The sequence below is a fragment of the Pipistrellus hanaki genome (genome assembly GCF_964339955.1).
Source record: "Pipistrellus hanaki genome assembly, chromosome: 9".
Lineage (NCBI taxonomy): Eukaryota > Metazoa > Chordata > Mammalia > Chiroptera > Vespertilionidae > Pipistrellus > Pipistrellus hanaki.
Genome location: NC_140511.1, coordinates 50,658,098 through 50,681,450, shown reverse-complemented (window position 1 = coordinate 50,681,450; position 23,353 = coordinate 50,658,098). Strand labels below are relative to the sequence as shown.

Here is a 23,353-nt window from a genome sequence, read left to right as displayed (position 1 = left end):
CTGCTCACCCGGACAGAGACGGATCCAGTGGGTGAGGAACTGGAGGGGACATGGAGGGATGTCACCAAGGGGATGTGGACCTGAGAGATTACCTGACTTATGTGACCCTCTGGAGAAGAGTTTGAGAATTATGTTAGACATTGTGAAGATGAATTCATGTAATGTAAAAACTGAACAAATTAAAAAAAAAAAGTAGCAATGACAAACCCTAAAATAACAAGCTTTACAATCAAGAAATGGTTCGAATACATCACACATTAACCACGCCGTATACAGAACTGGCACAGGTTTGTAATATAAGCACTGAACATTGAACCAAAACTTGTGATATAACCACACTGGTAGGGTTAGAAGGAAGGGGGGAGGGTGTGCCTTATGCTAAATTTAGAGAGCGAAGACCTGATCTTCCACAGTAAAAAGTCAACAGAAAATGTCTAAAATTGGTGGACTGAGATATATAGGATAAGCATGTTATTTAGAAATATGCAGATGATATCTGAAGAACTGGCCAAAGGGCTGTAAGCAGCTGTCCCTAAGGAGGAGGAATGCGAGGTGGGAAGAACTGGGGCAGTGGCTGCTGCTGTTCCTCAGGCCACGAGTGAGGCTCAATTTGGCTTATATATTAAACTGATAAGAACAGATACTACACTTGATCTTAGCCAAAAGGCCGAGAAGCGATCAATTTGGCTTATATATAAAGCATATGTACTAACTACCTTGAAACAGCCTGGATTTTTTTGAGGAAGGGATAGAACTATAAAGGGAAACAAAAACATTACAAGTCGTGCCTCAGGTTGTTTACTCTAGCTGACCATGATTCCCTGGACCTGAAAGGAACTTAGTCAGATCACAGAGCCTTCCTAAGGCTCAACCTCTCAGGACAACCGGCCAGAAGAGGGGACCCATGTCTGCCTGCATGGTTCACCCAAAAGAACGAAGTTGCACCAGCAAAATCCTACCTGGATCAGCCTGACAGGTGCTTAGCAGCACCTGACACAACCTTAATACACAGATTTCTCTTTCAACTTGGAGAAATGCTCATTTCCTCTTTTTATTGCTGTAATCCCGCCAGTTCTTTTTCCGGAAGCAGTTTTATGTAGTGAAAAGGTGAATGTAATCCTAGAAACTCAACAAAGTTACTTGCAAAGGGTTATTTAGCTGCCCTGGGGGTTTTACAAATGATTTCCTCCTCCCTCAAAGCTGTTCTGAGAGTTCACTTTCTCTCCTGGCTCCTGGCTCTCTTTCTCTCTGCTGCTGAGGGAGGTTGAGGAGTCAGATGGGGATCTGGTCTGAACCCTGGTGCTGGCACCAGTGTCCAGCTGAGTCATCTGGGACAGCGACTCCAGCCGCTCTGCTGCCTTTTCCACCTCCGTAATACAGGGGTAATAAAAAGGACTACCTCGAAGGAGTGCCACAAGGACTAAAGGAGACAATGCATGGAAAATACATAATGCTGTACCCAGGGAATCATGATACGTCTTTACTTTGGAAGAGATCATTTGAAACTCAGGCTGTCCTCTGACAGCAACAGAAATGAAATACTGAACTCTAAAGCAGGAATTAAGAGAGGAAAGTTACGGATACATTAAGGTGATTCCTTGTTTGGACACTGCCATTAGCTACTGTAATGTAGAGTGGCCGAGGTGGGGGTGATGTGCACATGGAGTGATCTGGCCCCCACACTTCCCAAAGGCACATCAGAGCCCACTCTCTGAAGTGTGCAAAATCTGTCCTCAAAAGTGGGGCTGGGGCAGCCTGGGAGGGCGCCCATCACCACAGATGAGACAACCAGAACAACACAACTCCCACAGGGCACACTGGGGTCTTACTTTCTTTTCTCTCTTCTTTTAAAGGATTGCCAATCCACTTTCCTCGGATGAGGTAGTTCACTTTTTGTGGAAAAGGAACGAAAAGCCCCATAAATATACTCCTTGGCAACGGAGCTGCTCCTCAGGACACACCTCAGTGCTGCTGTACACTCTCTGACCTGAAGATGGCGGTCTTTTCATAAACTTGTCCCAAAAATTCCAAGTATTTGAAGAACGTTAGTAAAACCTTGAAAAATGACTGCTGTCAAATAATACCAAGAGAGAAATTATAATCCACTTAGGAATTTAAAGAAACTAAGACAAATAACTCATGTCAAGGGATGATAATGTACAAGTTGGAACAGAACAAGGACAAATCACCTACATTTACTTCCTGTCACGCTCCTGCCAGGACTCCCTGTCCAGACACTCCCAGAGCAGCCTGGGCAACCTGTGATGACCCGCGGAGTGGCTGCAGGGCCAGCCAAGGAGAGTGACCTACATACTCAGCCCTTGGGGGGACAGGAGGGACTCTCCTGGGCTCCTGCTCAAGTTGTCTCCATCCTGGGCTGACTGCTCAAGAGACACCAGCCCTGTCTGGTTACCTGCCCCTGGTGCTGCTTCATCTCTTCCCTGTGCTCTTCCCAGAAAGGAACATTGAAACAAGAAACTAGGAGCAAGCAAGTCCTTCCTTCCCAGACCTCACACCAGGATGTGTGCCCTCACTCCCACTTTCCACGTCCACCTCCATCTCTCTAGAGGGGCTGCTGTTTCCGTAGAAAGCGGGTGTCTTCCCCCCACAGAAGTGCAGCTGTAAGGGCCACTGGCTGAGTGCAGGGACAGCAACCAGAAAGGCAAGCGGGCGTGGGGCTGACCTGCCAAGGAAAGCAGATGGAGCCTGGCTGGGGCCTCTGTGAAATGTCTATAAAACCCAGATTTCCAGATGCTTTCAATTGCCTCATCCCCAAATGGTAATGAAGAAAGAGAGTGAGTGCCCAGAGCAGCTCACACACTGAAAGCAAACCATCCACTGTTATTGCGAGAGGTGCATGGATGAGCCCATAGAACAGCTTGGCAGTCAAGTGGGAAAGGGTGGCAAAACCACACCGCACCCCAGGGAGCCATCACCTCAACCTCAGAAAGATACTTCATCTCCATGCCCTACTGGAAGACCACACTTGGTAAAATATATGAGACAAGTCTGGGGAAAAGCACTTATACTGGGCACAGCCAACCGTCAGACCAGCTGTGGCCTTCCTCTGAGAGCCTGCAGGGCAAGAGTGCTTTCTGACCATTTATTCTAAGCATGGGATGCAGACATTAACACAATGAGTAGAATTCCAGCTCGGTTGGTTTTGAGCTGTGTGACCTGAGGCAAGTTCCTTAATCTTTCTGGGCCTTGGCTTCCTCCTCTGAACATAGGGATGACACCTGGCCTGCTGATATCTGGGGGTCAACGTGAAGGTCAAATGAAACAGTAAACATGACAGTTCTGTGTGAGCCAGAGGGAGCTGCACAGATTCTGGATTGCAAGTTTACTATTAATGAGATCCACATACAAGCTATGAACTGGGGTAGAGGAACTTCTTTTTTAAAGGACCAGAAACTGTTTTGCCCAAACAGCTGTTTCCCATAAATACAGAGCCCCACTATGAGATGTAGTGTCAGCCCAGCAGCCACTGCAGGCTTGGAAGCTTCTTCACAGAAACCTTGGCCTCCTCCACCCTGTCCAGGACCCAGGCAAGGACCCTCCTGGCAATCTGGAACTTAAACCTTGCTTTTGATCTTGTTTTCTTATTCCTCCAATCGAATCCCATGCAAACCATTCACCCTTCTTTCTGCCCCGGGCCTCATCAATGCCTTGTTTCCTTAGCTGGTCACACTTTCCGAAGCAAAGTCAGGGTCTGTAGTCTAACAAAAGACAGTTAGCTCTCCATGAATTTAGGCCTGTGAAAGAAGCTAGGAAGATAGGAAGATTAAATCATGCTCGGGCCCACATTTGACCAACTGCCTTTATGGGAAAAAATAAGGTGAGCTGTAGGATGTATTTGCAGAACTATAGTGTAGGCTCCCATCTCGGGCTTGGGCTCCGGAATTGCTCAGACTGTGAAGGTTGCTGACTTACTCCTCACACTCAGGAAGCTCCATGCTTCAGGCTGTCCAGCCACTTAGAAATAAAGACAAGAGGCCAGGACGTCCCAGCAAAACCCCTTGCCTCCTGGCTGAGCACCTGCCATCACCCAAGCCTGGGCACCCTCCAGGAATTCTCTCCTTCTGTGGAACCTGAGTCAAGTGTCCTTCCTTTCCTCCTCCTCCGAACGTCCTGACCACCTTCCTGCGCTGGCTGCCGCTTGTGCAGCGATAATGAGGCTTGTCCTCTGCACTCCCCCAGGTGGTGCATCCTTCTCGGTGAGATGAATGCGTGGGAAAGACCTCCCTAAATGTTGGTCATTGCTGCTACCTTCCCCCATTTTTCAAACTATGGGTTCTGGATTAGGACAAAGTTCAAATATCAACCCTGTCATCTACAAGCTCAGTGTTGGGCTGTTAATGTAAACTTACTGAACGTCTGTTTCCAATATCCCCTTCAACAGGTTTCTTTGGAGGAAAGGCGATTAATCTGCTTCTTCCTCATTCTGTGACTTTTCAAATTATACTACCATCCCCAGTCTCAGTCATTTCCAGGATTCTCTTTCTCCACGGCTAATTAACCCCTAAGATCTTTTAAAGTTATTGACACAATCTCTATCCCCTGGGTCACTGCTTGTGCCTTGGGTTGGTGCTTGTTGCTCATCTCCTAGCCCTCCCCATCTCTGACTTGCTACAGCTGCCATTTTCCTGAAACACATCAGATTACAACTTCTCTTTAAAAAGGAGGGTGAGAATATGTTCATATTATGCTGTCCATGTATTAAAATCTGTGGAAACACAAGAAACTAGCAAAGGTGATTCCTACCTGGGGTGGGATAGGAAACAGGGGTCCTCAAACTTTTTAAAGTGGGGGCCAGATCACGGTCCCTCAGAGAGCTGGAGGGCCGGACTATATGAACTACTAATTCCTACTGTAACACCTCGGCTGCGCTCACTGCCCAAAAAACCTGGCGGGCCGGATCAGACTCCTCTGCGGGCCGCATGTGGCCCGCGGGCCGCAGTTTGAAGACCCCTGAATTAGAAGGTAGTGAAATCTCCTTCCATTTTTTTATGCTTATAGATTTTTGACCACATGAATTGACTATCTACTAAAAAAAAAAAAAAAAAAAAAAAAAAAAAAAAAAAAAAAAAAAAGAATTCATTTAAAAAAATATTCTGGCTCCCATCTAAGTTTCAATAGAGTCCAAAACACCTGGTGAGCAGATCTTCCAAAGCCAGATCCCTCCATCTGTCTGGCCCGATTTCCTGTTACATTTCTAAAAGACATTCAGGTTCCAAAAACCATGTGTGGAGTGTTCATTAGGTCCGGGGATGCTGCTAACTGTAATTGTTGCGGCAATCATGAGAGTGGTCCTATTATGCCCGCTGTACCAACTGAAGTCAGGCTGAGCCGTGAAGTCATTTTCCCCAAATCTCACACCACTGGTAAGCACTCAGATACCAGCTTTCTCATTCAATTAGTACGAATGTGTTGTCACAGGAGCATGACAGGAGATATGCTCTAAAGTCCCAGTGGAAACATCCCTGGCCTATCTGGTGCCTTGTCCCAAACCCCGAGAAGACTCACAAAACCGCAGGTTGGAAAAGGAGCTCAAAGAAAAGCCAGCCCGATCCTCACCCCATGTGAAGGGCCCTGATAACATGCAGCCTAAGCTTGGGAAGCTCATACTTTGGAAGGCAGCTGTTTTTATGTTTGAAGAATTTTTTGATTTCTTCAAAACCACAGTGAAGTGGTTAGGAATAGAGTGGAGCCAAACCTTGGCATAGACACTTCCTGGGAGTGGATCTTGATAATGTATCTTAATGTATCGGAGCATCCATTCCTTCCCTGATAGACAGGACATAAGACCAGTACCCAAGCCAAATGTGTGGCGTAGTGCTTATAACACAGCTCAGTAGGTGCCAGTGATTAATGTTATTGCTATCACGTAGCAAGGTGTTTGTTAGGAGCTGATTGTGCCTTCTCTGTTCAGTTTGTTACCATACCACATCGTGGAATTTTTCTTCTTCTTTGGCAAGACAGTGCATTTTCAATTTCTTTGTCCCTCCCTCTCCATCCCAAAATTCTCCCTTCTCTGTCTGTGTAACACCTACCTAACTCTACCCTCACATACTCTCTTCCTGCACACGGTCCTGCGTATTCAGACATGTAGACCATTACAAGCATTAAGCATACAGTCTGGTACCTGGGAAGTCTGCACCATCAGGGTTTTGCCAGCTGTGGAGCAGGATGTGGCTGGGCTGTGGGGGGCTGGAGGAACCTGCCGTGTCCCAGGGTGGGGATGGAGGGATTCCACTAGGCTTTATCAGGAAAACCACTCCCCATGCACGCACAGGATTCAGTTTACAGCTCACCAAGAGCAGGTTTTCAGCAGTCTCAAATCAGCAGCTGCCTAACTCAGTCTCCAGGAACGGGGGCCCTGATTACAGGCGATGGAGGATCTTACACTTAACATTTGAAGTCCTTTGATATGCAACACTAAAATCATGTAAAAAGTGTATTTTCAAACACTACTAACCACTTCTAATATTGTGTTAATTTTTTAATCTTCCTTTCTTAACCCTCTGCTGTTTTTTCTCTTTGCTTCTAGTGGAGCCAAAGGTAACAGAGGGACTGACTTGCTGGTTCTCCACCAATATAAACAACCAACTTGAGGAAACGCTGCCATCTGGTTTATACTTGATGCAAAGCCAGCAGGGGGCGCTCATCCCCCAGATTATTCTTCCTTTAGTTTATAGATTATAGCCAGCTATAGCCTACAAAACAGGCCACAGGTACACATGGACCAATCTCTAAGGGTTCCCTGCTTCCTATAGCATAAGAACTCTCTTTGGTTATAATCTCAGGATGTGGAATCCGCAGGCCTGGATCTGAATCCCATTTCCAACGTCAGCTAGCTGCCTAACCCTGGGCAAGCACGTCACAGGATTAAGTAAAATAATGCACAGTGTTGGCTATCTCCACAGATGGTACTACTACTGGTACTACTACTAGTGCTGCCAATGCTAAGGGTGGCAGAGTCAGGAAGAAGTCTTCAGTGGTGGCAATGAAGACTATGTGTTAGACTGAGGAGTGAATTTCCAAAGCAGTGGTAACTAAGGGAGGCCACCCTGGACTGTGGCAAACTAGGTTTTCCTCTTGGCTTTCTTGTTCATGCTTTATCTACTGCTGGGACATAGTGCCATTTCCCAATAGTACTCTATAGGAGGGCCCCAAGATTCAAACCTGGCCACAGCCACTGACTATCTGCAAAACAGCAATCTCTCCAAGCCTCTCCTCTAGAATGGAACAGAATTACCTACCTCATTGGGCTATGAGGAGGATAGAAGAAATCACTAATGAAAAACAGTTAGCACTGCACCCAGCACATTGATTTATTTATTGGCTTTTTGCCAGCACTATCTATAACCCCATGATTCCAATGAGCCTAAGCCATTATGGAGAAGTAGGGAGAAATGTGTGCATGCCTACATGGAGACAAAGATCTCCAAACACAGAGTTAAATCTGTTTGGGGAACTTTAATTATTTGTCACCTTGTTGGCTTCCTTATAAAATTAAATACTTAATATTTGATGTTAAAGTGTTAAGTAGAGTACATCCACATTCATTTAAATGTCCCAGATGAATTATTTTAGGTGACTTTAAATTTTCCTATAGTTGGAACCATTCACATGCTACAAATTTTTCAGTGTGACCTTGGTCCTGAAGTGCCATTACATGTTCACTGTAACAGCACCTCATGTTTGCAAAATAAAATACATATTATATAATCTAACAAGCTGGCACTTGAGGCATCATCAAAGTGCTGTAAATAATTTTGTTAATTCTCCCCCATTTCAATTCCTCAATCACCTTTTTCTCTAAGTGTTCCCTGCTTCCTCTAGCATAAGAACTCTCTGGACCCTCACATCTCCACTAAAATCAAATACATGTACTAATCAAAACCTGGCATGAATTCACTTATATATATTAAACTCATTTATGTATCACTGTAAAATCAGGGTTCATAACACAGGAATGTTAGAAGCAACATTAACAAGTGAGACTGATGTTACAATTTAGTAAAATAATTTCAGAATAATGTTGCAGTTTTGGTTGGCATTATCTGATAGACATAACTTAAAATCATAATATAACAAGCCAAAAATATCAACATATGACATTTTCTGAAATTATACTTTTTTATTCTAAAGAGCACATGATTTTCACCTGTGCAGGATCGCCATTCCACATAAGCACTTAGCATCACCTCCCATTCTGTGTGTGTGTGTGTGTGTGTGTGTGTGTGTGTGTATACGCATGTGTGCACTTGTTAGGGTGGTTACTGTTGTCATCTCTACTTAGGAGGGAGGCTCCAGTAGAATAAGGACTATTTCCTTTGCTGTTGAATCCCTAACACCTAAAACAGGGCTGGCATGTGGTGTTTAAAAAGTATTTGCTGACTGAATTCCAATTTCTCTCAGTCCCCATCTTGGGTCCCCTAAAATATAATTACTTTTTTAAGAGGCCCAAGAATGTTGACTCGCACCTGGCCTTCCATTTGTTTTAGGACAGTTAAAGTCATGGATTAGAGTCGAAGCTACAAAGCCAAACCTTTTCATTCATCAGGGAAAGGCCATTGCCATCACCCTTTCTGTAAAACCACTCGGCTACTGAAAAAAATGACCTAGTTGGCTTTCTCTCCCCTGTTTTCAATAACCTTATTTTCCTATACCTGCCTTAATAGGCCCACTGACCTACTTACATCTCCTTCATTTCCCCCTAATTTTGGAGCAGGCTCTATTTTCCTACCAGCTGCCAGAGTTCACAACTCATAGACAGAAATGTCAGTGGCTGCATGGTGTTCCCGAGCCTCTGCTGGGGTGATGGCCGGTGGAAGCCTCTGGCCCAGGGCGTCTCCCCCGTCCTGTCACCAGAGGCTTTCCACCAAGCTCAAGTGCAAATCCTCCCAGGAGAGGTCACCCGTGATGGTTCAGTATCTGAGTTATTCACAACAGATGGTGAAACCACTCGAGACACTTTTTCCTGATAACAGAACGACAGCAAGGCGGCAGACGCACAGAAGGCATGGCTTTCAGTGGCCCTGGAGATCAGCAAGGTGGGTGCGATAGGAACACAGGAAGGAGTTGGTGAAGATTCCCAAAGACAAACTCACGATTTCTCCAGTGTGTGCCTTGGACTCGCCCACATGCAGATGTAGTGCTCATCCTCACAGCCAAGGAGTGGGAGTGAGTGAGATAAGGGCCTTGGGCTTACTGGGCGGGGGGGTGGGGGGGGGCCTCACATATGTATGGGAAATGATGGACGGCAGGGAAACAATGGGATGGCAGCACTCGAAGGGTAGGGGGAGGGGAGGTGGCGGCGCAGCATTGAATAGAGTCCAGATGCCAACTTTCCTGGTATTTATGACATTACAATGTATTCTATGTCCAATTGCTAAAGTACCATCTCGTGAGAAAACATAGCTGCTATTTTGGAAAGGCAGTGTAGAATCATGGCTAAATGTTTAGGCTTGAGTTTGAAAAACATAAGTTTGAATCTCTAATCCATCAACTATTAACAATGTGACTTCAGGGAAATTACTTAACTTCTGTTTTGTCATCTCTTAGACAGTACCTAGCCTTATAAGGTTTTGATGAGGGTAATATGTAATGGTACAGGTATATATAAGCAGCTTCGCCTAATACCGGTCATGAGGCAAGGGTCAATAAAGGTTAAATTTTATCAAATGCAAGAGCCCATTAAGGTCCTTCCCTCAGCACCAGTGTTCCCTGGAGTGTCAGGTCCAAAGCATCCACAAATTCAACTCTAAATTCAGCTCTAAATTCCACATAGTTGTCCACGGAAATACCTTTTACTTAACTGAAAAGTTGGTTGGCTATTCCTTCAGGTCCACATCCACTCGGGTTATCTGTCAGGCATGAGGGCAGGGGAAAGGATGGTAAAGGGGAATGGAAGTGGACAGCAAGTGCTGGATTTGAGGCACCCCTCTCTGAGTACACTCACCGAGTCTGGGTCTCGCTGTGGTTCGAGGAAAGCGGAGAATTCTACCAGGCGAAGTTTGGTTGTGCCAATGGAGCGACCCTGCCAGGCAGGGACCGAGGGAGCTGGGGCTGACGCAGGCTCAAACCCTGAAAGACCAATCGTCACCTTTAATGCTGACCATTCACCTCCCTTTGGGCCGCAGGCAAATATGGGGACAGGGCCCTATAAACAGGTGACCCAAGAAAAAAGGCCTGTTCCACCAACTGTCATGCGAGGTAGGGGTGAGACTCTGGCCAAGGAGCCTGAGGCAGTGTCCTGATAAAACACAATGCATGTGGCTCTCCATAAAGCCAACTTCATCTCATGCTGAGGACTCCTGCTCCTGGACAAAGGGGCCGAGCTGGGGGCCAGGGTGAGACCGACTGAAGTGTGGGAATGAATGTCACAAAGATCTCCTGTGAGGCTGGCACACAAGATACTTCTTGTGTTTCTCCACCTCTTTCTTAAGCCTGCAATCACTGGCAGTATGAACATTCCCTCAGAGTGCTCCGTGGTGTTGGAGCAGAGGGCATAAGCCTGGGGTCTGTAAAGGAGAGCGGCTCCACCGTGTCATTCCACACGCACACGTGTGTAGCGGGGAACAGATACATGGTTTCTAGTTTGGCCTTCCCTGGCAGCTCTCCTTTGAAGAAAGGGTACTAGGAATTAAAACCCACGTATCTAGGAAAGGGTGAATAAGCCCTTTAGGACCTGGATTGCCCAATTCAGCCTGTTGTTAATGATGGGGAAGGAACCATAGTAACTTCCCCTTCCAAGGATGACCGGGTTCTGAGTGAAAGTGACGAGACTTCCTGTTTCCTTAAAACAATCCATCTGAAGAGCTCTTCGTGAGGTGACTGAGAGGAATAAGGGACCTGGGAAGGGACCCCTGTGACCCTCCATAGATCCAGGCTAACCCCAGCCTTAAACATGTAGGCACAGAAGGGGCAGCCATGGCTCTGCAAGTCAGGGAGGGCATGCAGCTGTGGAAAAAGTGAGAGGGAGCCCCTCAGAGACTCACCTGGAATGGGGGCTGTGACCGCTGGCTGGATGGGGTAGGCCTGCTGCACGAAGGGCTTGACACTGGGGACGGAAGGATGGAGAGAGTCAGAAATGGCGTCTGTAGCAGTGGCTACAGCTCAGTCTTGGCCTCAGCTTCCCAGGGCTAGGGACCCCGCCTAGGGTTTTTCCCACTGTCAGGTTCCCTGCCTGCAAGTGGGGCACAGCCCAGGCAGAGCTCCACTAAGACTGAGAGGGTTACTCCCGACGATTGAGGGGCCAACAGGCTGCTGGGGACCCGCCACCAGCTTCACACCAGTTCAGTGGGAGGAACTAGACATCTGCCTCTGAGACCAAGGTTCGTGGTCACCAATCATAGGCACCTGCTTATCTTCTCTAGGCCAGATAGCTCAAGTTCAGTCTGCTTTTACCCCTTCTGGTTTACTGAGCTTGCTACCCTGGCCCTCAAAGCATCATTGGGATTTTCTATTAGCCGCTGTATCACAGGGAAAGCCGGGACAGAATGGGCTATGGAATCACCCCACTGCCCACTCTCAGGCAGGTGCTTTCTCAGGACGACCCTACACTTTGCCCTTCAGAGCCAGGAAAGGATCGGAATCTTCTTCCTGTTTCGAGCTACATGACCACTAAACTTAAGGTGGAAGCAAGGTATTTCCATGTCTCCAGGACCTGAGCAGTCTCTTTCCTATTGGCTTCAGCAGGTAACAATGAGGGATGATGTCGGTGATCCCAGGTTAAATCTCCTTTCCCCGCCCCTCCAAGCTCCCAGGTAGTTTGGCCCCAGGGTGGGCGGTGCCCAGGCCCTTGTAGCCAATGCCGGCCCCTCCTCAGACTTACTCTTGTGAGGATCCTGGCTGCCCTGTTTGTATCATTCCCGGCCAGAACTGAAAGGCAAAATGTAAGAGGCTTCAGGATTGTGAGTTCACTTCAAAGCACAGTTCAGGATGCACGTGCACTGCACCCCCTGCTAAAGATGGCAGGTTCAGATCATCCGCCAGGCGCAGTGACCCTCCCTAAATGCAGGTGTGGTCACTGCCGGGCAGAAAACCACCGCCTATGTCCTCGGCCTAGCAACCCAAGGCTCCCTCTAGCTCCTCTTCCAGATAATCTCCACTGGCAGGAACAGGCAGCAACACCTGGCAGTGATCTGGGTGCAGACCCTGCACAAATATTTTCATCCCTGCGCCCACCTGCCCTTTACTTCCCTTTCCATTCTGAATGCTCCCTGTGTAACCTGCTGCTGCCTGGGCTCATAGCACCGAAGGCCCAGCCAGGAAAAGGACAAAACTCCAAACAAGAGGCCAGCTAGGAACTCCGAACAGCAGCACAGACACCTCCTTTGCTGTGAGTTTTCCTGGGGCCTTTGGTACCTGCTGACTCCTGCTGGAGGCAGCACTATGTAAAAGAAATCACAGAGCCCTGGGTTTGAGTCCTAACACCATTACCCATGTGATTATGATCATGTTCCCAAACTCTTGTTTTGTTTCCAAGTAACCTCAGTTTTCTCATCTGTAAAATGGCAGTAACAGTAAGAGGCATTAAGGATTATAATGAACATTAAATGGGACCATAACGTTAAGTGTCTCAGCCCTTGGTAGGTGCAAAATGAAATTGTTAACAGGATTCTTTGTTCCGTTAGGGGCTAGCTATCATAAAGTGACCCTGAGGACATAGGAACAGAGACCAAGGACTAGAAAAAAACAGGCAGATCACAGCCCAGGAGGGCACCAGAAAAGTGATATTTGATTCTATGTCTTCAGGGACTAAGGCTCCCTCCACTCCCCCATCTCTCTCTCCCTCCCTCCCTTTATTTCTTTTGCCTTTTTGCACCCATCATCATTTTACCACAAGGTGGTTCTCTAACATCTGACCGACTCATAGTAAGTGCCAGGTGGTCAGTTTCATGTTGGTCCATGGTGACCCCATGCCTCCAGGGCCATCGCTTCTGGATGCAGCGGTGACTCACCCCCGGTGCCCCTGGGAAGGTCGGACGTGGAATCCCAGGCAGCCCCAGCTTGTTGTGAATGGCAGTGGCTGAGACGATCTGGGCTGAGGACATGGCAGCCATGTGCTGAAGGGCCTTATCCTTGGCAGTCTGATCCTTGAAGGTGACAGTGACACACAGACTTAATACATAACGCATGGCTACCAGGCAGCTCACACAGGCACAGCCACGAGCACATGGACTAAAATACAGAGCCACAAAAGAGGCCGGAAAAGCAAACATGCATGGATAAATAAACACAGCCAGAAGGCTAAAACACACGGAGCCTACTGCTACTCAGAGCATTTGCTGAGAACACCCAGTGGCAAGGTTTAAAAAATAATTTTTTTTTTTGTTAATCTGTTTTTCAACAGAATGGGAAGCCTCTGAGAAGAATGAACAATGTATTTATTTTTCCAGCTTCCAAAGCGAGACTTCTCCAATTACTTAACACATTCAAGGGAAAAAGGGCCCTCCTCTTAAGCATATAGATAGGGGAGGAGGGTAGATCTGGGGTAGGACCATCCAGAGCGTCAGGAGGCCCTGACTGTGTGGGCTATCAATGGGCCACAGTGCCAGGAGCTGTTGGGAGTCATGCGAGGCCTGGAAGCCCTGGCAGACGCCTGGTCAGGGCGGCTCAGAAGCAGTGGGGCAGGTGGGGTGGGCAGGGTAGTGACTGATGGGCCAAGCAGCATGCTGGCGGGGCACATGCTCTCTCAGGTATCCCACCGTGAGTAGAAGGCTACATGGGTTCCCTCTGTAGCCAAGGACATGGGATATGCTATCAGGTAAGTACTTTCTCCTTTTCCTAAATGGGTCATTTCTAGTTAAGCCAAGGCTGATAACACAAAGCTAGCCAAAAAGTCTGCCAAGCACAGCTAAAATACAGAATACTCAACTGGTGAAAATACTTACCATGCTTGTCACCTGGATACAACAATAAACAAGTTGTTAAAAAGAATGCGTACAAAGGCAGGGTTATTTTTCTTCTTCAGTTAAAAATATAAGTGTATATAAACACATAAACCTGGGGTATAATAAGATGGGTAGGAATGTGGGATGGTTTTTTTTGTGTGTGTTTTTTTTCTCTCCACATATTAGGAAGAATGTATGATCTACGTAAAAGGTCAATTAGCAACAACTACAACAATGAAAAAGTACCCCCCTCCCCATTTCTCCGAGCTGGTTCTGTGGCTCCCCCAGCACAGATGGGAGAAATGGCCACAGGCCTGGTGGGGGACAAGCCCCAGGGTTGCAGGCAGGGCTTCATGCTGGGTACACATGTCAAGGTCCAGGAAGTCTATAAATCTACCTGGCCCCAGAATCTATGAAAGTGGGAACAAAATGGAGACATCAAAATAAAGAGATCGCCCTCTGCGGCTGCCATTCATAGTTTAGACAGTGAATGAAGGCCAAGGCAAGCTTCGGGTAAGACAGAGTACCAGCAGAGAGGTGGCTGCACTGTTCACAGATTCACCCAAAGGTGGTGAATAAACATGCTGAGGTGCCAAAGGCAAGGCCAAGATAAGTTAAAAAAAATAAAAATAAAAGCCTAGAAGATAATTTCTCTAGGGGCTTCTAAGAAAGACCAATTAGGTGCTCCCCAAGTCGGATAGACACAACTTTGCCCCATAACAGCCTGGAATATGAGTTCTCAAAGTTTATATTGACCCTTGAAAAAGAGCCTATATTGCATATATTTTTATAAATATTTTATCTATTTCTTTGGCTTTTAACTGAAAAAATAATGAAGCTCATGGGACGGCTCTTTGGGGATGCACTAAGCCATTATGAGCATCTGTATGGTGGTGTGCTGCAGCTGAATAATACCTTGAGGGCCCTGCAAGCTGGCACCCAATGGAAGGACCACGGTGACTAGAGTAAGGCTTTTGCCACCTAGTCAATCGTCAGGTGTCATTCTTCTTCAGATTGTAGCTACATTTATTTATCTGCTGAGTGCCCTAACCTAAAGTTATTCCTCTGGTAACTTTTTAAACTAGATCCAAAATGTTTCAGATCCTAAGATGTCTGAAAAAAGATACATCTTGAAGTCTGTGGAATTTTATGATAAACTGACTGGCTGTGTGTACAAATACCCCAAAGCCAAACTGAGCCTCACACACACACACACACACTGATCTCAGCCCCAGGCAATCTACTCTTAGCTGGCCCCAGGGTGGTCTCACCTGCTACCTGCCCCATTACCCTCTCAAAGGGTGGTCCATGGGTAACAAACAGGAAACATGGCTTTAGTCATGCTTACTCTCTTCTCTGTCAAGAATACAAACTCATTGTTTTCTCTTTGGGACAATTTGGACTTCAGTCCCCAGGCCACTTATCCCTAATGAGAGGTTATAAATGCCCACAAGGTGATTTCTGAAACTGAAGTAATGGCACAGGTATGTCCACAGGTGCCTTCCCCAATAGGGAACAAGCCTTACAGCTAGCTTCCTCGGGGCTCAGGCTAGGGTTTCTGGGAAAATGGCAGCCCAGACTTCCTGTCTGTCTAGCTGACGCAAATTTAGGAAAAACTACAAAAGAGCTGTGGGCTTGGGTCTATTCCAAAAGTACATCATGGGGCTCTCTCAGACCTGAGAGTTCTGTGTTTATGGAATGCTGATGACAAGGGCTGTTCTGCTCACCCCGACACAGAGAGCATTTGTGTACACTTGGGTAGAGTGACTCACCCACTGAAAGTCTAGGTCCAAGTGGAAGTGAGCTCTCTACATCTCCATTGCCTACTCTTATTCTTAGTGGAGTTTTCTAGGCTGATTAAAAAGTTCCTCAAAATGTTCACGAGGAAAGTTTGATGTTTCTTGTTTAATAAGAAAATCAGTCAACAAGGAAAGGAGAAATGTCACCAGCTTTGCTGTTTATGTCACACAGCTCCAGAAATTGGTCTTTTTCTTTTGGTACATAAAGTGTGACTGTCTTATTACCCAGCATGCCATGAGGTACCTGAGTGAAACAAAAGTTCCAAAGCAGGTGAGCAAATTCAAATGCTTCTATCACACCAAGTTGCTCTGTGCCAGGAAAAGGCATCCTGGCTGAGGAGTCGGGAGACCTGGCTCTCTATCTGCCTCTGCCTGATGTTAATGGGGTGCATTACCTTGGGCAAGTCACTTAACACTTTCCCCTTTTCTACAAAATAAAGATTTAAACATTATTCTCTCAAGTCCTTCTGGTTCTAAAATTGAAACTGTGGGTGTGAATTCCGTCCTAAGCAAACATACCTTAATGCATATAACCAAAAAACGGCTAGTGAAAAGACAGCCGAATGTTAAAATTTGGGCAGTGCTTGGCCGCCTATCCTAATAGAAAGCCAAGTGTGGAGAGGAAATTGTATCTCAAGTAGAGGTTCTTTCTGCACTTGACCTACCTACTCGAGAATAGGCAATTTTCTGCAAATGGACTAAAATGTCTATACCAGTGATTTCCTACCTTTTGTAGTGGGAACGCTCCGATAACTCATTTAATTTCATAACATCTCTCCTTTATAGATGATATACATTTAAAAATTAAAAGAATGATTTTTTTTTTGTTGTTTAAAATATAAAGTAACCCTGCAGACAATAAGCACTGCCAGGGAAAATCAGAACTGAGAGCCTGGCTGCAGAAGCACTTATCCTGAAATGGGAGGAAGGATGCCAAGTGAGGAGATTTCCATGGAGGGATCTGTAAATTGTCATTTTCGGCCTAGAGATACAGGCTTGGCTTTGAAGAAATGATAACTGTGTCAGGCCTGAGCAAATTGCTTCTCTGTGTCACTCTAGTCTAATATCCTGGACTTTTAAACATTCTACTCTATCCTTACTACTCATCTCCCTAGATTATAGGGGGAAGGGTGTGTCACTAATCTACTCAAATACTGGAGCTTCAGTAAATTAAAAAATATATGCTATCTTTGTACATCATATTAATTTTATTCTAAAATGTTTTCATACCAACATGTCTGAGACGTGGATGAGATTTACAAAGGATGAGCACACTGTTGTATCTTGAAAAATGGATACAGTTTTAGGTCAATACTGAGTTACCTCCTATGATGTCTGAGGTTACAGGAAACACTCTTGATTGTGGATGTGCATATGAGCATGCATGAACAAGACAAATGTGTCCTAGGAAAAAGCTTGATCAACTTCATACTGACTCCTTATTACTGATTGAAAGCCCATATATCCCTAAGATGACAAAGAATGGGGCCACAGAAAGCTGAGCATTGGGGGAATAAGAAAAGGTAACTCTTCCTTTCCAACTGAATGAACCCTAAGTTAAGCCCATGACCTGGACTGTGGAAAATATTTATGAAGCAGGCAACATGGGTCTAAGACTGTTGATGGGTTGCTAGGATAGGATGTCCCATCTGACCTGAGAATGAGGGCAGACGAAGCATTCTAACTTGGGGTGCATGTCTCAGGATGCACTCAACTCTCCTCCCTGTCCAATTTCTGGCACCCCAAGGTATCAATGGCCTCACTACCCCAACCACGAGGGTCCGGCAGGATGTGCCACTCAGAAACTCCTCAGCCCAAGCTTTTCACATCGTTATTGTTACTAAGTAAACAGACTTTCATATTTCATGAAGCAGAACAAGGACTGCCTCCTTCTAATGGTTGAAAGTACGAAAATGTCTACATGTAATATACATGATGAGAAGGCAGCTGCATCACAGATGCACATATCTGGAGTGATGTGCTCCTAAAAATCAAGGATATTTTATGAATTGGTTTCTGGATAGTTTCTATCAGTTTCCTTTTAATCAGTTCCTTTCTCCTTTGCTTATTATTCTGGGGAATCAATTATCTCATAATTCTTAGGCATTAACCATAAACAAACAAAGATAATGTACAAAGGTCACAGGCTTGCATGTACCATTTTATAGCTGTCATATATGGAATTTTAATGAACAGCCTATTAGGCCAATATATTCCAAACACTTTATTTAGGGCTCATAATTTCAGAATTTAAAGACCCCAATCTAATTTATTCACATGGAAGTCTACCATTATAACAGGAAAAATGCATAAAGTTAAAAAAAAAAGACCATGGATTCAAAAACTCTTGGTAGTTATTAAATGTTTTCCTCTAAATATATTTTTTCCAACAATATAAAAATATAGTGCAAGAGAGAAAAGACAGCAATTTGCTTGCAAAATCACTTTTGCAGAAAAAGATAAAACACAGAATACTTCCCTAAAAGTAATTTTGCAGATGCTGTTTCCAATCTTGCACTCTGTGAATTCGCATGACTTCTGCAATTATTAGCAGTAGCCCCTGAACAGATAAACATCACAAAACTCTCTCTGAGAGTTCTGGAGAAAGGATGAAGGGCACTTGAATTCTCCCAGCCATGATCTCCAATTTGCTTATTATTAGAGGAAGCAGGAGCAAATACAAAAGGGGCTATTTTGGTCAGGCAACAGCCAATGCCGAGGAGAGAAGGCACATTCACACCCCTCCTGACTTGCCGTGTAATGAGGAACAATTAATTCATCTTATTGTGCTTCCAAATGCCAAAGACTCCATTCACATCAAAGAAAAATGTGTCAAGGCTTTTACTATTGTTCATTTTTAAATGTACTGAGCTATATTTAGTAGTTTATAATTGTCAATAGTGTTTCCTTTCATTCTGATGTGGGGCTTAGCATCATTATGGAGTGTAGACAAGGATCCAGGTGATTTGTAGGTATGCCTGATACTTCTCCCCTAGGAAGCCTGGAATTTAGATCAGCTAATGCCAGGTGTGTGTTGGAGAGAAGGTACCCTTCTGTCATTAGCTCCCTTTCCCTTCAGAGGTGACAGCAAGAGGCCGGGGGTAAATTTTCCCTGAAAAGCCAGAGGAACCCAGGCAGGCAGGGGCTCAAGGTTAGCTCCAGACTGAGTACCAACTCCCACCACTCACCTTTGCTGTTTAATTCAAACATCCAGACACAATGAAAAAAGGGCTCAGTTGAGGGGAGACAGTGCAAAAGCATCTCAAGAGAAGGGAAGGGACCCGAGCCCTTGACCAGCACTCTCTGGGAGGCACCGTGACATCAATCAAAAAGCTTGGTCTCTGGTGCCAGACAGCCTTGGAATTAGATTCAGACTTGTGACCCTGGGCAAGTCATTGCCATTCAGAGCCTCTGCTTCCCCCGTTCTAAGGTGAGGGCAACAACACCCACTGCCAGGACTGCTCTGAGAACTGCATCAAACACTCTGCACAGTGCCAGCAGCCTTGCCACTCGGTGAACTTGGAATCTATGATGCCCACATGATCAGCCATCCAGGCTTGATCCTGATCCATATGTGCAATGCTTAGGAGTCCTGCCCCTGATGACATAATCTTGGGGCTCACTGCTATTCTAGGGCACTGTCTACATTGGAGGCCAATTAACAATGGATTTCTCTTGGAAGGGTCAGAAATGTAGAATGAGGCTATTTCTGTCACTTTTAAAAAGAAAATCCAGACCTGGCTCAGTTAACCTGGAAAGATAAATGTGTTCAGTCCTCTTTTATGCTAAGTTCTGCATCACCACACCGCTGGTGGGAGGGTCTAATTCCATCACACCCAAGCATGAGAAATTAACTGTCTCCAATCTTTGTTTTAACTAGATTAAGTTAAAAACAAGGTAATGAAAATATTGTTGAGGAGACAGGGGACATGTCATGAATGCAAAAGAACTCCCAGAAGATTGGGAGATGCCAGGAAAGGCAATGTATCATTTCCCAAATCCTGTGACAAGGCCAAGTATCTTGGTGCTGGCGCTGAGACAAAGAATGGGGCTGTTCCAGGCTTCCTTTGCCTTGTGTGCTGCTAATGGCCACCTCCTGACGGAGCAGAGCAGCTCAGAAGGCCTTGGGGAGTGAGGCTTGTCTTCTCTGTGGACGAGCCCATCCCTGGATGGAATCAGTGGTGGTACAACCAGGATGTAGCAGTGTGGACTGCAGCAATGCTTCAGCAAAGTTCTTGAACTCCCCAAGAGAATTAAATCAACAATTTTGAACTTTAAGCTCTGTGCTTATTGGAAGGAATGGCAGATTGGGAAGAATGGCCTGTCCAGAAATCAAATCACAAAGGCCACCAGGGTGAGAATGAAGAAAATGGCCTCGGGGAGCACATGTAGCTCATAAATTAGTCACCAACGACTGGACACAATCACAGAAACTCGGGCCATTTTTTTACTGCCCTGGGATGATGCAATGCCCGCAAGGACAGGCTTTTCTTTACTACACATCCCGAGCTTGACACGAATACATCAACTGCCTCAGATGCATTCTGCTAAGGTTAGGGCAGAGTGAAGAATTCTCATCTTCTTACTACTGTCCTGAGTTGTACTCATCAAAACACACTTCAGAACAGAAATAGCCTGGTCCACCTTTACAGGAAGGTGACAATGTCTACAGTGGCTCCCACAAGCCTCTGAAGCCAGCAAATAAAGACTGCCTTTCTGCGGCAATTGGGGAAAGGTCTCTGGGCAGGGCCTGGACGATCTCAGGAAAGTTGAACTCTATAAAGAGACTCAGAACAGCAAACTCTTAAGTAGAGACCCTGAGTAAGAAAGAAAAGACTGCTTAATGCACAGAGAATGTTTTTGTGTCCTTTCTACATGCTGGGATAATAAATCCCTGGAGTTTAGAAACATAGGTCATGATCTTTTGATACATTAATGGTGAGTGGAATAATTCAAGGTAGAGAATAATTTCTAAGCTTCAGGCCTGTCATCACACCATGTTAAGTCTCCCAGACAGGCTGCTGCCTCTCACTGCTCAACTGAAGGAGGCCTAAACTAGGGGAGAGGTGGATAGGCTGGCCATAAATGAAATGCTGTTATGGGTGACACTGCTGTGGGTGCAGCTAGTGACAGAAGGTCCAAGAGTGAGCTCTCAGTCATCATCCTTGGAGTTCCTACAGGCATGCTCCACAGACCGATAAGCCATTTGCACAGTGTGATGCATGGGCCCATCTTCTGCTTTCTAACTAGAATCAGGCCCAGCTACAATGCTATGGGTCACCTAGAACCCACCGAGTCCCCGAAGAGTAGTGGGTCAAAAGGATTTTGTCTGGGCAGGGGCCAAACATATGCTACTCCCATCCCTGAGAAATGGCTCCCTTCATGATAAGCTCTTTTTGCGAACAGCAGTTAGCACTCTGACTTGTTTCTTAAAAAAATTAAAAATTAAAATGAACCTGAAAGTATATGTTTAATGTCCAAAATTCTGGTACTCTGGTCATAAATGCCTTGCACTTCCTTATCCATGTGAGCTGGCTCTTGAATCTCAGTGGCGCTCTGCTGACCCCTTCGCTCCTTTTCCCTACTGCCCAGTCCCTCTGCTCTTGGCTCTTCATCTCCTCACACCACTCCTTGACCGCGTCACTATTCCCTGGACTGTCTTGCTCCTTATGGTTGTGTCTGTGTCCAAGGCGATCTCAAATTGTCAGCCAAGTCTATCTTGGTTTAGGGTGCTATAAATTGTAGAGGAAAAGTCTCATGTTGGTGTCAATGACTTCAGCACAAATTCATAGTAGATAGTGGGTAACAATCTAGATTCGTTTTAAGACAGGGGCAAAGAAGAAGAGACCGTTTCCATTAGATTTTATTTTTCTCAGGAAAATAAATGACAAGGAAAAGACACGGCTGGTGGAGGAATGGGGGTGGAGGGAAATTGAGATTTGTTGGGAAATGAGGGTGGGTAAAGGGAATTAGAAAACATCAGAACAATTTTTTGCCATTTGATTTCACTTAAAAAGAACTTTTGAAAATGTGTCAAAATGAAAATGATCATTTCCAATGGTACAAGCATGAATGTTTAATATGGCCTTCTCCGCACTTTTTATTTTATTTATTTTTAAAAAAATATATTTTATTTATTTTTTACAGAGAGGGATAGAGTTAGAAACATCGATGAGAGAGTCATCGATCAGCTGCCTCCTGCACGCCCCCTACTGGGGATGTGCCAGCAACCAGGTATATGCCCTTGACTGGAATTGAACCCGGGACCCTTCAGTCCAAAGGCCAACGCTCTATCCACTGAGCTAAACTGGTTTCGGCTCTCCGTACTTTTTAACTATTTGTTAATTTTAAATTTAGCAACAACAAAAACTTCATGGTTAATTTTGATGCACACCTTCAGTTACTTGCCATGATTTTAAGAGAACCCAATCTTTAATAACCTAAGTTTCAAATGCTGCCACTTGAACAGTTTTGGTGTACCTTTTGTAACTTAATAAGGATAGAATTTTTATTTATTTATTTATTTATTTATTTTTAATATATTTTATTGATTTCTTACAGAGAGGAAGAGAGAGGGATAGAGAGTTAGGAACATCGATGAGAGAGAATCATCGGTCAGCTGCCTCTTGCCCTCCCCCTACTGGGGATGTGCCCGCAACCAAGGTACAAGCTCTTGACCAGAATCGAACCTGGGACCCTTCAGTCCGAAGGCCGACGCTCTATCCACTGAGCCAAACTGGTTTCGGCAATAGGATAGAACTTTTAAACAGAATTTACTCTACAAACAGTGAGGAAGAAAGTGTACACAGCAGTCCAAGTGGACTGGAATGGGGAGCCAGCCAAGGGTGATGATAAGGACCAATGAGTGCTTTAGGCCCCAAGGGTATGTGTGTGGTGGCCTTGGTCCATGTATCTCTCTCTCTCTCTCTCTCTCTCTCTCTCTCTCTCTCTCTCTCTCTCTCTCTCAGACTTTACAGCAACCTCTAAATTAGTAAATATCAACATCTACCCTGTCTGCTTCCCATGGCTCACAGATGTACCTCACTTTCCATGGGGTGATCCCAGGAATGTTAGGCTCCTCGGGTGGCATTTCCCATCCATTGCTTCCAACCAGATGGTGTTCCTCATGGTTCCCCAAGCATCCCCATAGGTCAGTGGAAGTTCTGCCTTCCTCTTTTCTCAGTTCTAAAGGTATCTCTTCCATAGGCTTTCTTTAATCCCCCACCCTCAGGATTAAACACCCACTCACTATGCAATCTTTACATGACTCTCTTAAATGTTTCCTGTAGAGCCCACCTATCCCCAGGACAATCTACTTGGAATCTTGTCTTCTCCCCAAATGTAGCCAAAAATAACATAAAAGTTTAGTGTTCCTCAAGGACAGAGACTTTGCTTGTAATTCTCTGTGCCTGACTTCTCCTAGGGAGTCGAGAACATATCAGGTGCTCAATGAGAAGTTGACTGGACTAATTAAGTGGTCACTTTTGTGCTTTTACAGTTGGACTCGACACAGAATCTTAAACTTATACTATAACACACTTTGTTATAAAAAATAAAATAGAATTAAAGTCCACATACAAAAAGAGGGATGTGGCTCACAAACAAGCACTCTGGGAAGCAGTGCTGTTAGCTGCTGCTAAGCTGACCTTT

At 45.4% G+C, this 23,353-nt stretch overlaps 1 protein-coding gene across 7 annotated transcripts in view; it reads right to left on the bottom strand.

The window, feature by feature from the left end:
* Positions 1–23,353, bottom strand: part of TEAD1 (TEA domain transcription factor 1) — a 256,121-nt gene that overhangs the window by 43,249 nt on the left and 189,519 nt on the right. For 5 of the 7 annotated variants that reach the window (XM_084893780.1, XM_084893775.1, XM_084893777.1 and 2 more), the window contains 5 exons: positions 13,905–13,916; positions 12,972–13,106; positions 11,843–11,889; positions 11,007–11,068; positions 9,968–10,092 (listed from right to left, as the gene is read on the bottom strand). In XM_084893780.1, coding sequence (XP_084749906.1) covers positions 9,968–10,092; positions 11,007–11,068; positions 11,843–11,889; positions 12,972–13,106; positions 13,905–13,916 — 381 coding nt within the window. The remainder of the gene's footprint in view (positions 1–9,967; positions 10,093–11,006; positions 11,069–11,842; positions 11,890–12,971; positions 13,107–13,904; positions 13,917–23,353) is intronic. The other 2 variants (XM_084893776.1, XM_084893779.1) reach the window with 1 other exon arrangement.